The 12,698-nt window shown below is 35.3% G+C and overlaps 1 protein-coding gene across 7 annotated transcripts in view; it reads right to left on the bottom strand.

Moving 5' to 3' along the window:
• LOC149798399 (receptor-type tyrosine-protein phosphatase alpha-like) overlaps nt 1-7,573 on the bottom strand; it is a 100,463-nt gene extending 92,890 nt beyond the window's left edge. For 4 of the 7 annotated variants that reach the window (XM_089963592.1, XM_089963593.1, XM_089963595.1 and 1 more), the window contains exon 1: nt 3,241-3,410. In XM_089963592.1, the coding sequence (XP_089819718.1) occupies nt 3,241-3,298 (58 nt within the window). In that variant the 5' untranslated portion in view covers nt 3,299-3,410. Of the gene's footprint in view, nt 1-3,240; nt 3,412-7,393 lie in introns of those variants that run through there. The other 3 variants (XM_089963589.1, XM_089963594.1, XM_089963591.1) reach the window with 2 other exon arrangements.
• Between the last annotated feature and the right edge of the window lie 5,125 nt (nt 7,574-12,698).

Raw genomic sequence — 12,698 nt, 5'->3', positions numbered from 1 at the left:
TTGCAGTAGTAAGTTCCCGAGTACTTATTTCTTTGACATGTAGTCGGAATGATACAATCTGAATAGAATTGTGCTGCAAAAGCTACTGAACGATAATTTAGAAAAATATGATGCAGAACTAATGTATGCAATAGTGAGCTTTACAGAAGTGAAGACATGATAATCAAATCAATTAGTGACAATTAACTCGTCTATGAGGAGTTTATTCTGATCATCAAACATTAAGAAGAATGCAATCAAAAAGCATATAAATAATAAACAATCAAAAAGTCGGATATTCAGTAAACATGGCACTAAAAGATACCAAACAAAGAAATTGGAAGGACGGGAAGAAATTGAAGTGAAAGGATATTTGGGAATAAAAATAACTGCACACAGAAAATCTAAGATCATTGAAGCAAATAATATAAGTTGTACAACAAAGTGTAGCGGAAGCCCATGCTTTTCCGCAAAACTAATGTCTACATTATTTATTTTCCCTAGAAATCAATTGTTGCGGCGACGAACATTTGTTGCTATATAAATGGAGACAATCAAAAGAGTCGTTACAGTCTGCTTGCTGTATTTTGAATGCCAGTAATTTCGACATTGCTGGGCTAATCTTCATATTTTAAGCTAACTGCATAGTGAAAAAAGTTTAATATTTGAAAACATTATTTTATGTTGACAGTGCTAGCTCTACAATTCCACGCACATCTTGACCGGTTAATTTTGGGTTGCAGTAGATTCCTTTTTGTCTTAGTCATGTTTAATCTACAGTAAAAAGAACTTCTGACAATAACAACATCTATAAAATATATGGAAACGTTATGCATGTGTACGTCCAAGAATAATATCAAAACTGATTCGATTCATGACTGCCTAGGCACTGACGTATACTGATTATTAAAATGTATTCCGTGTCTATGAAACAGATTCAATACATTATTCGATGTCAATGAACAGCAAAATGTCGCATTGTGTCAGATCTTAAATGGAAGAAACGACAACAAAGATTCCCTTCTGAACTATTTGACTTGGGAGTAGGGTATACGCGATTTGAACTTTGCTAGAAGAAAATTCATGTATGTATTAAACATCTATATTTTCGGTCCCTTAGCGACTTAGGTGCTGTTATTTCCACCCTGTTAGTAAAACATATATATAAATAATACAAATCATATGGAGAATAACAATCCTCCTTTCAAGTGCACTGGATCCTGCAAGGGATCACGTGTGTCAGGGATTAATTAAGATACATGCAATAAACAGACAACGAACAGTGCGAAACAAATATCTAACTAGTGTGAGCGCTTTCGACTCTTTATTGAGTCTTTTTTAAAGGCAAATACAAAACATCGATAAACAAATAAAACAGAAAAACGATTAAGTTGACGAAACTTTACATGGATGTGTCTACAGTAATGAAAACTTTTGACTTTATTATGTTTCAACTAGTTTATTTCAGATTGTTGCTGATACTGGAAAATATTTGTACTCACCAAGAAACTGATGAGCCATAATGACATCTGTTATTTTATGTAAATTCATGTAAGCGCAAATTATATCCCAGATATTTTATTAGTATAGTAGTCATTAGCTATTAGGCAAATTTAGAGAATTATTTCAAAGAAATTGTGTAGGCTGCAAAAGATAATTGTATTTGTGCATGGTTGTTTTTTTTATAGACTTCATGGTTTAAACAGCTTGGTTTCAATGTTCTAAGGCGGCATATCGAGCAAGATTCTTTTTCTTTCCTGGTTTGGGAACTCAATTTGGGGTTGTGAGCAAAAGCAATAAGTGTTATATTACTGATACTGTGGCCAAGGGAATATAAGTGTTGTGCGACCGAGCTTCTGTACAGCTTGTTTATCATCCAATCAGATCAATGAAAGTTGATTGTTTTATGCAGCTTTTCAGCTTCTCCGACATACTCAAGGCTACAGATCGTACATGTGATGAGATAAATGACATCCTCTGTACGTTTTTTTAGACCGTGGATGTTTATTTTTTTTTCTAGTCACTGTGCTAGAAAATGTCCTGGTCTCTATCATATGTTGACAGGTTTTGCACTTTTTATGCCACAGGGGCCAGATTGACTAGGGTGGTTTTGATTAGTGATTGGCGTTAGCTTCGTCCTGACTAGTGTGTCCCTGAGAATTATTTTGTCTCCGGTAGGCTACTACATGTTTGTTAGGTAGGATTAACTTTAGTGTATCCGATGATCCCGCGATAATCCAGTTTCACGATGATTTTACCTACTTTGGAGTTGTCTGGATGATAGGTCAGGATAAATGGTATCCTATCAGCCTATACAAACATACATATATATATATATATATATATATATATATATATATATATATATATATATATATATATATATATATATATTACAACTGGAGGTTGACAGGTCTAGAACTATTTCATGTTGGAGCCATTCTAGACCTTCATTATGTTATAATGAGACATCCATATAATGATCAGTGTAATTGCTTTGCATTTAATTGAAGGACGGTTTTAACCAATCACACGATATTCTAGTTAAGAGTGATTGGGAAAGATACGCACACATAAACGCAGTTAAGATAACGGTGTTTGTGGTACTTTTCTAAATGATACACAAATATAATTAATACTTCGGCATGAATTTCTTTTGTGACAATGTGTATGTCTCTTTCAAAATGTTTGTAGTTTGGTACCATATTCTTGAAGTGGACGTTATATCCTGCGTGACGGAAGTGGAGCACGTGATCATGAATGACATGTTAAAAAAGACAGAATCATTTGTCTTGAGCATGTTTGAAAGAAACTATTACAAGACGGATTTACATTTAATCTAAAACTTTGCCATTTGTCGGTAATGCAAACCTAAGGTGAAGTTCGTTGGTGGAACTATGAACGTAACTGCCCATGTGCGACGCCATCATCTCATCCTGTTATATACGTACGATTATCCAATACCAGTTTTTGTTTGGACAATCGAGGCTCGGTAGGACACTTCCACCTTTATTGCTTCGTCTAGACATTAAAGCAAAAGGCAATATTCTTTCTCTTGTGTTGACAAGTTGTGTTAATCACAAGAAACAACATTCGATACCAAACTAACGCGACAACGATATCGTGTTATGAATATACAATTAATGATTCTGTATCCAAGTACAAAGTGCTTACCTTCGGCATGATCGAGGCTCTTGTCACTTCAAGATCAGCTATGTGCAACGAAAAGAAGCAGTGATAGATATCTTGGTATAGACTTACCTAATCCATGATGAAGAACGACAGAAAATATGATGTGAAATAGAAGTTGGTTGCTCATTCTGGTTCACGATCTAATTGTCTGTGCAGTTTCACTTTTCCCTTCATGAATTTAATCTAACTGTCAAGATAGCGACGACTATCTGTACGTGTGCACTTCATCCCTCAACTCATCTAACAAGGAAGTAAAAATGTACCCCTTGCTCTTAAGTGTTTTATATGGATCACTGCCTTCAGACTGTAAACCTGTTCCATTTTTAAACTGCAACGCAAACTAGACGAGTTATTTTATGTTGGCTGATTTTAATGAGGACGTTTATGTACGAATATATTTTTTAAAAGCGAATGTTTTGGATTTGCTTGGAGAGCCCTACCTATCCATGTCTTCTACCCATATATATATATATATATATATATATATATATATATATATATATATATATATATATATATATATACCATTGTACCTGTTGACAATTTATACATACCAATCAAGGACATATTAAGGAATAGGTGTGGGATGGGATGGGGCCCAACAATGTCGATTCAGAATGGAAAGGCTCTTGCGTTCCCGTTGAGGAGAAGTGGGGCTTGCGCCGGAAGACTCTTTACTTTTATCCACATAACTGTACAGAAAAGGTACTGTGGCAAACATTCAGGTTGTTTCACGCTGGCTTTTTCGGGGGAGGGTAGCAACTTCTTATCAACAACCCATCAATTGTCTAATTTATCCACGCATATAACACGCATGCGTGTCTGAATAAAGCAATTTTGCGATTTATAATAAATATTAGTATAAATACATTGGGACGAAAGTAAGAAATTGAAGAAAACTTATATTTGGGGAAATAAAACTGCACAGGGAAACACTAAAATAATTGACAGAAAGGATGCAAATAATACTAAAACAACTGTAAGGGCGAAGTTACAATCTTTCTACAAAACCTTTGTCTGCTACTATATTTCTACAACACCGTTGCCTGCTTATTATACGTTTTATACAAATCAATCGCTGCTTAGATAAGTATTCCTGACTCTATAAATGATGAGAATCGACGTACTTTTCAAATAAGTAACTCTCGGTAATTGCGTTAACAAAATAAATCATTGCCTGTTTGATGTATGTTGAATACCAGTAATTTCGAAGGTGCAAGAATAATCTCACTCTTTAAAGCTGAATGAAAAGCCAAATGATTAATTATATTGTCCAGTCTAATATCAGTAATATTATCTCTACAATTATATGCACATCTCCAACGAATAATGTCAGGTCGCTGCATATCACATCTGTTTCTGATGATGTTTAATCTACATTGTAGAACTTTCTTACAATAACAACACCTATAAAATATCCTCAAAAAGTATACAGTGTATGTCCAATAATACTATATAAACTGGGTCAATTCATGACGGGCTGGACATTGAAATTTGAAGACTTTAAAAATGTTTTCCGTGTCAGTGAACAGCAAATAGACTTTTCGTGTCACACCTTAATAGAAGAAAAGTACAACAGTGATTTCGTTTGGAATGATTTTAACGTGTGAACAGGCGATAAACGGTTTGAGCTTTGCTAACGTATGATTCACTTATATAGTATACACTGATTCAATAATGCTTCTAATTCGACCCTACTAGAAATACATATGTTGCAAAGGTAGCTCGATAGGTTTATAGCTGTTTGATGTTGAAACCTTTCTAGGCGTTCGTGTACATTATAAGGAAAATGTCATGCAATAATTTGTATAATTGCTTTGCAAGACTGTAAATGGCTTTAAACAATTGCATGATATTCTAGGCACGGTTGCATAGGATGTGATGTGATGTGATTTTTTATTTTTAACGTAGCTTTAACAATTTTTCAGTCATATCGCTACGATGTCTGCAATGTGGCAGTTTATAGTGATGTCTAGCACTGGGGCATCATGCCGCAGACATGTTGCATGATGTCCCACCCAGTCACATTATCCTGACACCAGGCCGACCAGTCCTAACACTAACCTCTTAATGCTGAACGCCAAGCGAGGCAGCTGTTAGTACCATTTTTTAGGTCTCTGGCATGACTCGGCCGGTGATCGAACCCACGACCTCCCGCATCCGAGGCGGACGCTCTAACCACTAGGCCACTGGAGCGGTCGGTTGCATAGGAAAGATAATCACACTCAAAGCCTCAATGCCACCGTTTATCATACATTTCACCATTCTTCCAGCATAAATAAAGTTAAGAAGGACGGAAGTGATCTGTTACAAAAAGCCATCTGATATAAACCGTACTTTAAAATAATCAAGGTTTAAAAGACGTTCCAATATTAAGTTTAGAATTAAATAGTTACCAGCCATTAAATCAGTCAATGAAGTGCGAACTTGGCCTGAAGACAATCGACATAGTGTGGTGTTAGCTACTCATGTTAACAACTATTCTGTATATTTAATTGCAATCTTTTTTCCATTGCTATTGTAATATAACATTGTATGTTGGATGTAACATGACACCATATATCAAATTTATTTTCTGCTTGACCTGAATTGATTGCCTGTAATTTTATTGTGTAAACAACTAATACATAGATAAAGTATTTCCATTGTGTATGAGTTTATTATCATGATCATTATAAATTGAAGTAAATATGTTTACTTGAGTCGAGGTTTTATAATTTACCTAGTGTATCTGACATAGTCCAGGTTCTGTGTTATAATTTTAGACATAGGTTTCTAATAATAATTAACATTTTTATTTTGTAAGCATCAGATAATTGTAGAACATTACTCTCCATTAGTTTTGTTTATAGAAAATGCTAATTGTGACCTGACGAAATTCTAGTCGCAACATATAACACAACTTGACTTGCTATATCTTCAAGCACGAATAAATTTTCCTTCAGTGACAATATTATACACAAATTCGTTTTAGGTTGGAATTTATTTCTTCAAAGTATTGAATTCAAATGATTATTTTCTCTGGAAATATAAACATGCTCTGATCAAATTACAGTAATTGCAAACCTGGAACTATATGTGATTGAACAAAAGACTGTTGATACATCAGCATTACATAGGTTACAACAGACACATCGACACTTTCTTCTTTGTTGTTCATTTTGAATTCTACTTAATTGTATTCAGGACATTAAGTTATTAAGACTTGTGTATGTAATTCTAGGATTAGTTTGGGCCGTAAGTTCTTTGTTCTCATTTTCACTTGGTATTCTAAGGAAATAAATTATTTGTTTAATTGTACGAAGATTTTTGCTTTCTACTCTTTTCTGCTACTTATTTTAAGACCATCGATTCTTAACACAACGATGTCGTCATCAGATTGTGTGTACTAGCTTACCAATGAAATCGATTCACCAACGAATGTCGCCGATCAACATCGGATTCATTCGTACACATGTAAAAATGGCAGGTATCTCAGTTCGAGGGAGAATTTGCATAATTCACAATGTGATGAAACGTCGATATTATCTGGTTTTAATTAAAACCAACGATATTTAGGACCAATATCTTTAAATATTCAGTATTATTCATATTATTTGGAATATATGAAGTGTTGCAGTTAACGGCGGCATTGGGGCCTTAAAGAATATTCAACAAGTAAAGAGTACTGGTATTCAGACTGACGATCATTATAGAAACCCTCCGCAGCGGTACACAAAAATTGATCAACTTTATAAATTAATAAACCGGGTAAATGTACTTTCCTAATGGAATGTTGACGTATATATGATAAATGACAATAGACAAAATGAATTAGTTAATTTGATTATATTACTATTTCGATCTTATTACAAGTAGTATTACAGGTATTAGTCAATACAGATCTTGTGAGAAAGCTTGCCAGTAGCTTCCCGTGGGTTGGTGGTTGTTCGCGTAGTTTGCTCCACCAATTATACTATGAGTCTCCAAGGGTTCTACTTCTATCAGTTATACTGGCAGCCTTGTATAGTCTTTCGTGTACTGAAATATGGTGGTTTGCCTAAACAACGACCTTCAGTAGCTATCTAACGCAGTAACGAGATTGTTGTACGAATACCCCATTCATAGCCCTGTATTCAGGTACAAAAGTGCATACAATTGACTTGATCGAGCCTTTTGGCACGTCAAGACCAGTCATGTGCGACGTATAGAAGTAGCGATATACATCTTGGTATAGACTTACCTAGTCCAAAATGAAGGACGGCAGAAAATACGATGTCAAATAGAAGTCGGTTGCTCATTCTTCTTCACTTTCAATGTGTCTGTACAGTTTGTCGTTTCCTTTCAGGAATTTAATTGGGAGCTCGTACAAATAATGACGACTGTACTTGTGAACTTAATCCCCCAAGTCAGCTAACAGGGAAGTAAAAATGCACCCCTTCCTGTTAAGTGTACTCTTTGGGCCACTGCCTTATAACTATAAATTAATTATACTTGTAAACTGCAAAGTAAACAGGGCTGCGTGTTTTCTTATGTTGGCTCATTTCAATCAGGAAATTTATGTACGAATATATTTTCTTCAAGTTGAAAGTATTGAATTTGGATATAGAGCCATATCTGTCCACATTTTCTGATTTCAACACACACACACACACACACACACACACACACACACACACACACACATATATATATATATATATATATATATATATATATGCGTGCGTAGATCATGGCTTAAACTGTATATATTATTAATATAAATAAATAATAATAATAATATCAATGAACATAAGACACTTTGTGAAGGTAACACATGCTACATAGAGATCTTTCATATACAATCATGTCCCGCTACCAATTCACATAAGTGACTATTCCCGGGGTTTTCCTCAAACAGATGTACTGTCATATACATCTTATCATGTGTTGCATGAACCTATAGAACCTAAAAACCACGAATTTCAAGTATGCATATTGATCATAATGTGTTGCTTTCATATTACACTCTTTTATTATTGTATTGTGTTTCATTGGGCAGTACATTGATAAATAATATCTTTGACTTTAGTGAATCACATTATACGAGGATTTAAAATGGCTCATTCTAAATCTAATTGATATTAACATGTATATGCAAAACATAAATTCTGGCTAGATAATATCTATAAAATATAATTTGATCTAAAGCATGCACTAAAAATCAAACACATGCGAAATCTGCACGTTCTTATCTCTACAAAACAGACTTTCATAACGACCTTTTATACCACGGAATCATGAGAGGTCGAAAAAAGCATATATACATCCATACATATAAAATATCCACCTGTCTAGCTACCTACTTATGGAAACATGCACACATAATAACAAAAGCTTTCTAAACTACCGATACACCAACATATCCCACATCATGCATTTCCACCTAGCTAGCGCCCTACACACCTACGTGTCTATACATACATACGTACAAACATACATTAGTTGGCATCAGTTAGTCTCGAGAGACGACGGAATTGCGCCCATGAAAGATGTCCCGGTTGGTGGTTGCGCAGAGACTGCTGTGCCAATGTAGGTAGCACTATACACACCTACCTGTCTATACATACATACATACATACATACATACATACATACATACATACATACATACATACATAAAAACATACATACATACATACATACGGGTCTAGGAAATTACCCGCCGGTATAATACCTCCCTGCAACTACCCCCTATCAATTACCCCCTCCCCGTATATTACCTCCCTGCCATTACCCCACCTCTATATAATTGTTATATCCCAAGAGTAAATAATAAATTAAAATAAATTTCAAAAGAATTTATTTTAAATTTTTATTTTAGTAAATGAATCTCAGCCTTGAAAACATATACTTGTCCTGAAATATTCAATAGTAAAATCATCATATCATAATGTTATATTACCATAAAATATGTTATATTTATAAGATTACAGCTGAATGTTATGTGCAATCCCTCGCAAGTATTCTAAGCGCTCTCTATTAGCAAAGTCATTAACAATGTTCATAATCCGAGCATTGCAGTCACGATATTTCTTTCGAGTTGGTTCCGCTGGATGTCCTCCAAGTTGCTGAGAAATTAACACGTTCAGGAATGATTGCTCTCTTTGAAGGATTGTCAAAAAGCGCCAAATGTTTGGATAGTCAGCAGCAACGGCAGCTTGCATTTTTCGATGCCAACCTTCAACGCTGTTGTTAGTGAGAGGTAATTCATTTTGAACACGGCTGTGTACACTCCAAACTTGAAGAACAAAGACAGGATTAGCTCGGCTTCGACGTCTTCTTCTGCCAATGTAGATAGCTTCAAAATAATCTAACAATTGATTCATGTCGTCATCTTCTGTAAGTTCTTGAAGTTCTTCGAAAACCTGCACAGTGTAAGAAAGCGGCACAAAAGCCAAAGCAGCTACCATTCTAACTGACATTGCAAATTCTGAATCATCTTGATATCTTTCCTGAAATCCAAGAGCTTGTACTTTTCGGTATATGCTCTGAGAAAAATGATAAAAACATCCTTGTACATCTATCCTGCGTAGCATTCTGCAACAGAATTCATGGCTGCTTTTTCATAATCCATCATAAATGTTGCAGGCTGAGCATTTAGAATTAGTGCCTTTATCTCCATGAAAAGACATTGATAAGTTTCCATAGTTTTATTTGGGAGCAAGCAGTAGAGGCAAGAAATGACATCACCACCGATGAGTGCATGCACCGTATATAATTGAAAGAAAAGCTCAGACACAATAGCAAAAGTTCCATCCATGAACCAATTAGGAGATTGTGCTAATAATGATGACGTTTTATCAGTCCCAAAGATTAAAATTCCGTCTATATCTCCTACACCGCTATCAAATAACAAGACATTCACACCATTTGGAAGTTTCTTGTATACCTCAGGCAGTTCAGTGGTTGCTCGATCAGTTGGAAGAGGCTTTGGAGCATGAATAACTTGTCGCTTTTGTCGGACCTGACGACGAAGATGTTGTATAGGAACCATTTGTACTGATGCTCCTTCACTTAGATTCTGCATTTCCCGGCCAAGAATCTGTTGAGGTGTTTATTCTGTTTCCACTGCTCTTTTTGTAATGTTGTGTCTAACTTGCAGAACTTCACATCGTGCTGAATCTGGTGCATGTGTATGTTCATGCAGAGATCCTACTACAACCTCATTTATAACTTGATGTTTGGGTAGTTGCAGGAGGGTAATATACGGGGGGGGGGGGGGTAATTGATAGGGGGGTAGTTGCAGGCGGGTAATTGACAGGGGGTAATGTCCTGCTCCCCATGCATACATACATACATACATACATACATTAAAATTAACATAGATTAATTAAAGTGTTGGTATAAAGCAATGTTCATATACCAACAATATTTGTTATTGGTATATCAAATTGTGATCCGCCCATGACGCATTAATATGCGTCTATAAACATTGTTTCAAGTGTATGATATATATCGATCAATGATGAATTTCCACTGATTAATTATTAGCGACGTAAGAAATAAAGATAACATTATTAGTAATATCCGTTTTCTAAAGAAATTAAACATTGCACACAATTGCATTGCTGTCCTTTCTCCTTTCTCTTTTTTTACACCTCTCTCTCTCTCGCATCGACACAATACGGTAAATATTTTGGATACGAGGCACACATATGGTAACTTATATAATGTTTGTGCTGTTGTTGATTGTATTTTTGTTGTTGTTTTGCATGTTTTCGTAAATCCATAATAAGGTTCTAAATACTGATTATTTATAAATATGGAAACGTCCAAAGGACGCTACCCCACGCCCCCCCCCCCCCCGCTTTCTCCCACTGTGTTGGTTGGTCAGGCAGCAGACTAATCGTCCAACAGAGAAATAAGGGATTGACAAAAACAAGAATGTCACTGTGCTAATATTCCCGTAAGCCACAAACTCTCTCTCTCTCTCTTTCTCTCTCTGTACCATCGTAGCAAGATGCTTTTTCGCCTTTGTCATAAGACGATGTCTCTGGATCTATGAATGATGGTAAAATGTACAGTCAAACTGATCAACAAAAAGGGGAAAGAGATAGAGGTGTATGATAAAGACAGTTTTATGGTCGATAATAATGTAACTTAGAGCATAATAATGGCTTTGTTCAACTGCAAATGCATTAATATGTTTGAAGAACCTCTTGCTGGTTGATCATTTTTTTTAGTTTAGATTCCACATTTATGGGCTGAATATCTCCTATTTAGTCATACAATGCCTCGGTCTGAGACCATACGTTGTTACTGCAAACTGATGTCAATGCACCAGGTATTATACCATATCAACAGTAAGCAACATAAATACATTACACTGTAAAGGTTGAAAAGGCTAGACATTTTCTTTCACGTAGAAATTTTGTTATTGTTAACATCTTTTATTTTCATTCATTCTATACCTGAGAAATAACTCATATAGCTGAAATCAGGGAACTATATGTCTTTTTTTAATATTATTATTATCATTATCATTATTATTATTATTATTATTATTAATTGATAATAATATATTATTCCCGAACGGACAGATTTATATGAACATCGAAAGCAATAGAATATATAGTATTATATGTTTAAAAATTGACATTGAAGTAATGCAAAGGCTCTTTACCTGCATAATTTTGCAGACTAAAAGCGTTAAATGGAAACCCTCAGCTTTCTTTTGGTGCATGCAGACGCGAGAGGTCAAGGCAGCGGCAGGAGTAGAGCACAAGTGAAAAGATGAACGTCTAGAGTTGGTGTAGAAAGGAAAAGGAATAGAGAGTGAAGTAGGTAGAAGCAAGTATAAAGAAAAGGGGAAGAAGAAAGATAAAGGAGCAGCGACAGGGGAAAAAAACCAGTAAAATGGTTACATTTAAAAAAAAGAAGACATGTTCTTCTTAAACACGCGAAGAGATATTCGGTGTGAGGCAGTAACATGTGTATCTTAGAGTCCGACTCCACTTTTGTGATCTCCCTGGTGACCATATCAGATTGTACACAACATAGTATCCTCAAGTAAAGTCCAAGCGGAGATCACTTTCCGTGGTCATGACCTCTTTGTGTGGTCATGACTAGGTGCCTGTTTGCCTTACATAAAATATCGTGGTTTACTAATTAGACTACCACTATGGGATTTAATTTCGTAAAAATCATTTTTTTGTAAATTATATTAATATAAATGACGGATTACGTGAGGTTATATAGTCCTGTCATAGCGCATTATATCCCGAGGAACTTCTGAGTCCAAAGTTTGGTTTGCCTGAATGAAAATCATCAAACTAAGCGACGCGAGACAGAACGAATTAAAACCCAGTTGGACGTTTATGTATGCCACCCCAGTTTAGAAGGGTCAAGCATAGTAAACAATTATTATGATAACGTTTATAACATTTATGTAGCTTTCTCGACAGTATAATCCAATCTCAACCAGCTGTTTAGAATGCTAGTAATCTTTTGATGATACGTTCGGAGATATTAGTTGATCAGATGTGAATCATAACAGCGCAGACTAT

The sequence above is a fragment of the Sinohyriopsis cumingii genome, chromosome 6, assembly GCF_028554795.1.
Source record: "Sinohyriopsis cumingii isolate HCF-2022 chromosome 6, ASM2855479v2, whole genome shotgun sequence".
Classification (NCBI taxonomy): Eukaryota; Metazoa; Mollusca; class Bivalvia; order Unionida; family Unionidae; genus Sinohyriopsis; species Sinohyriopsis cumingii.
This window is presented reverse-complemented; position numbering and strand designations above follow the sequence as displayed.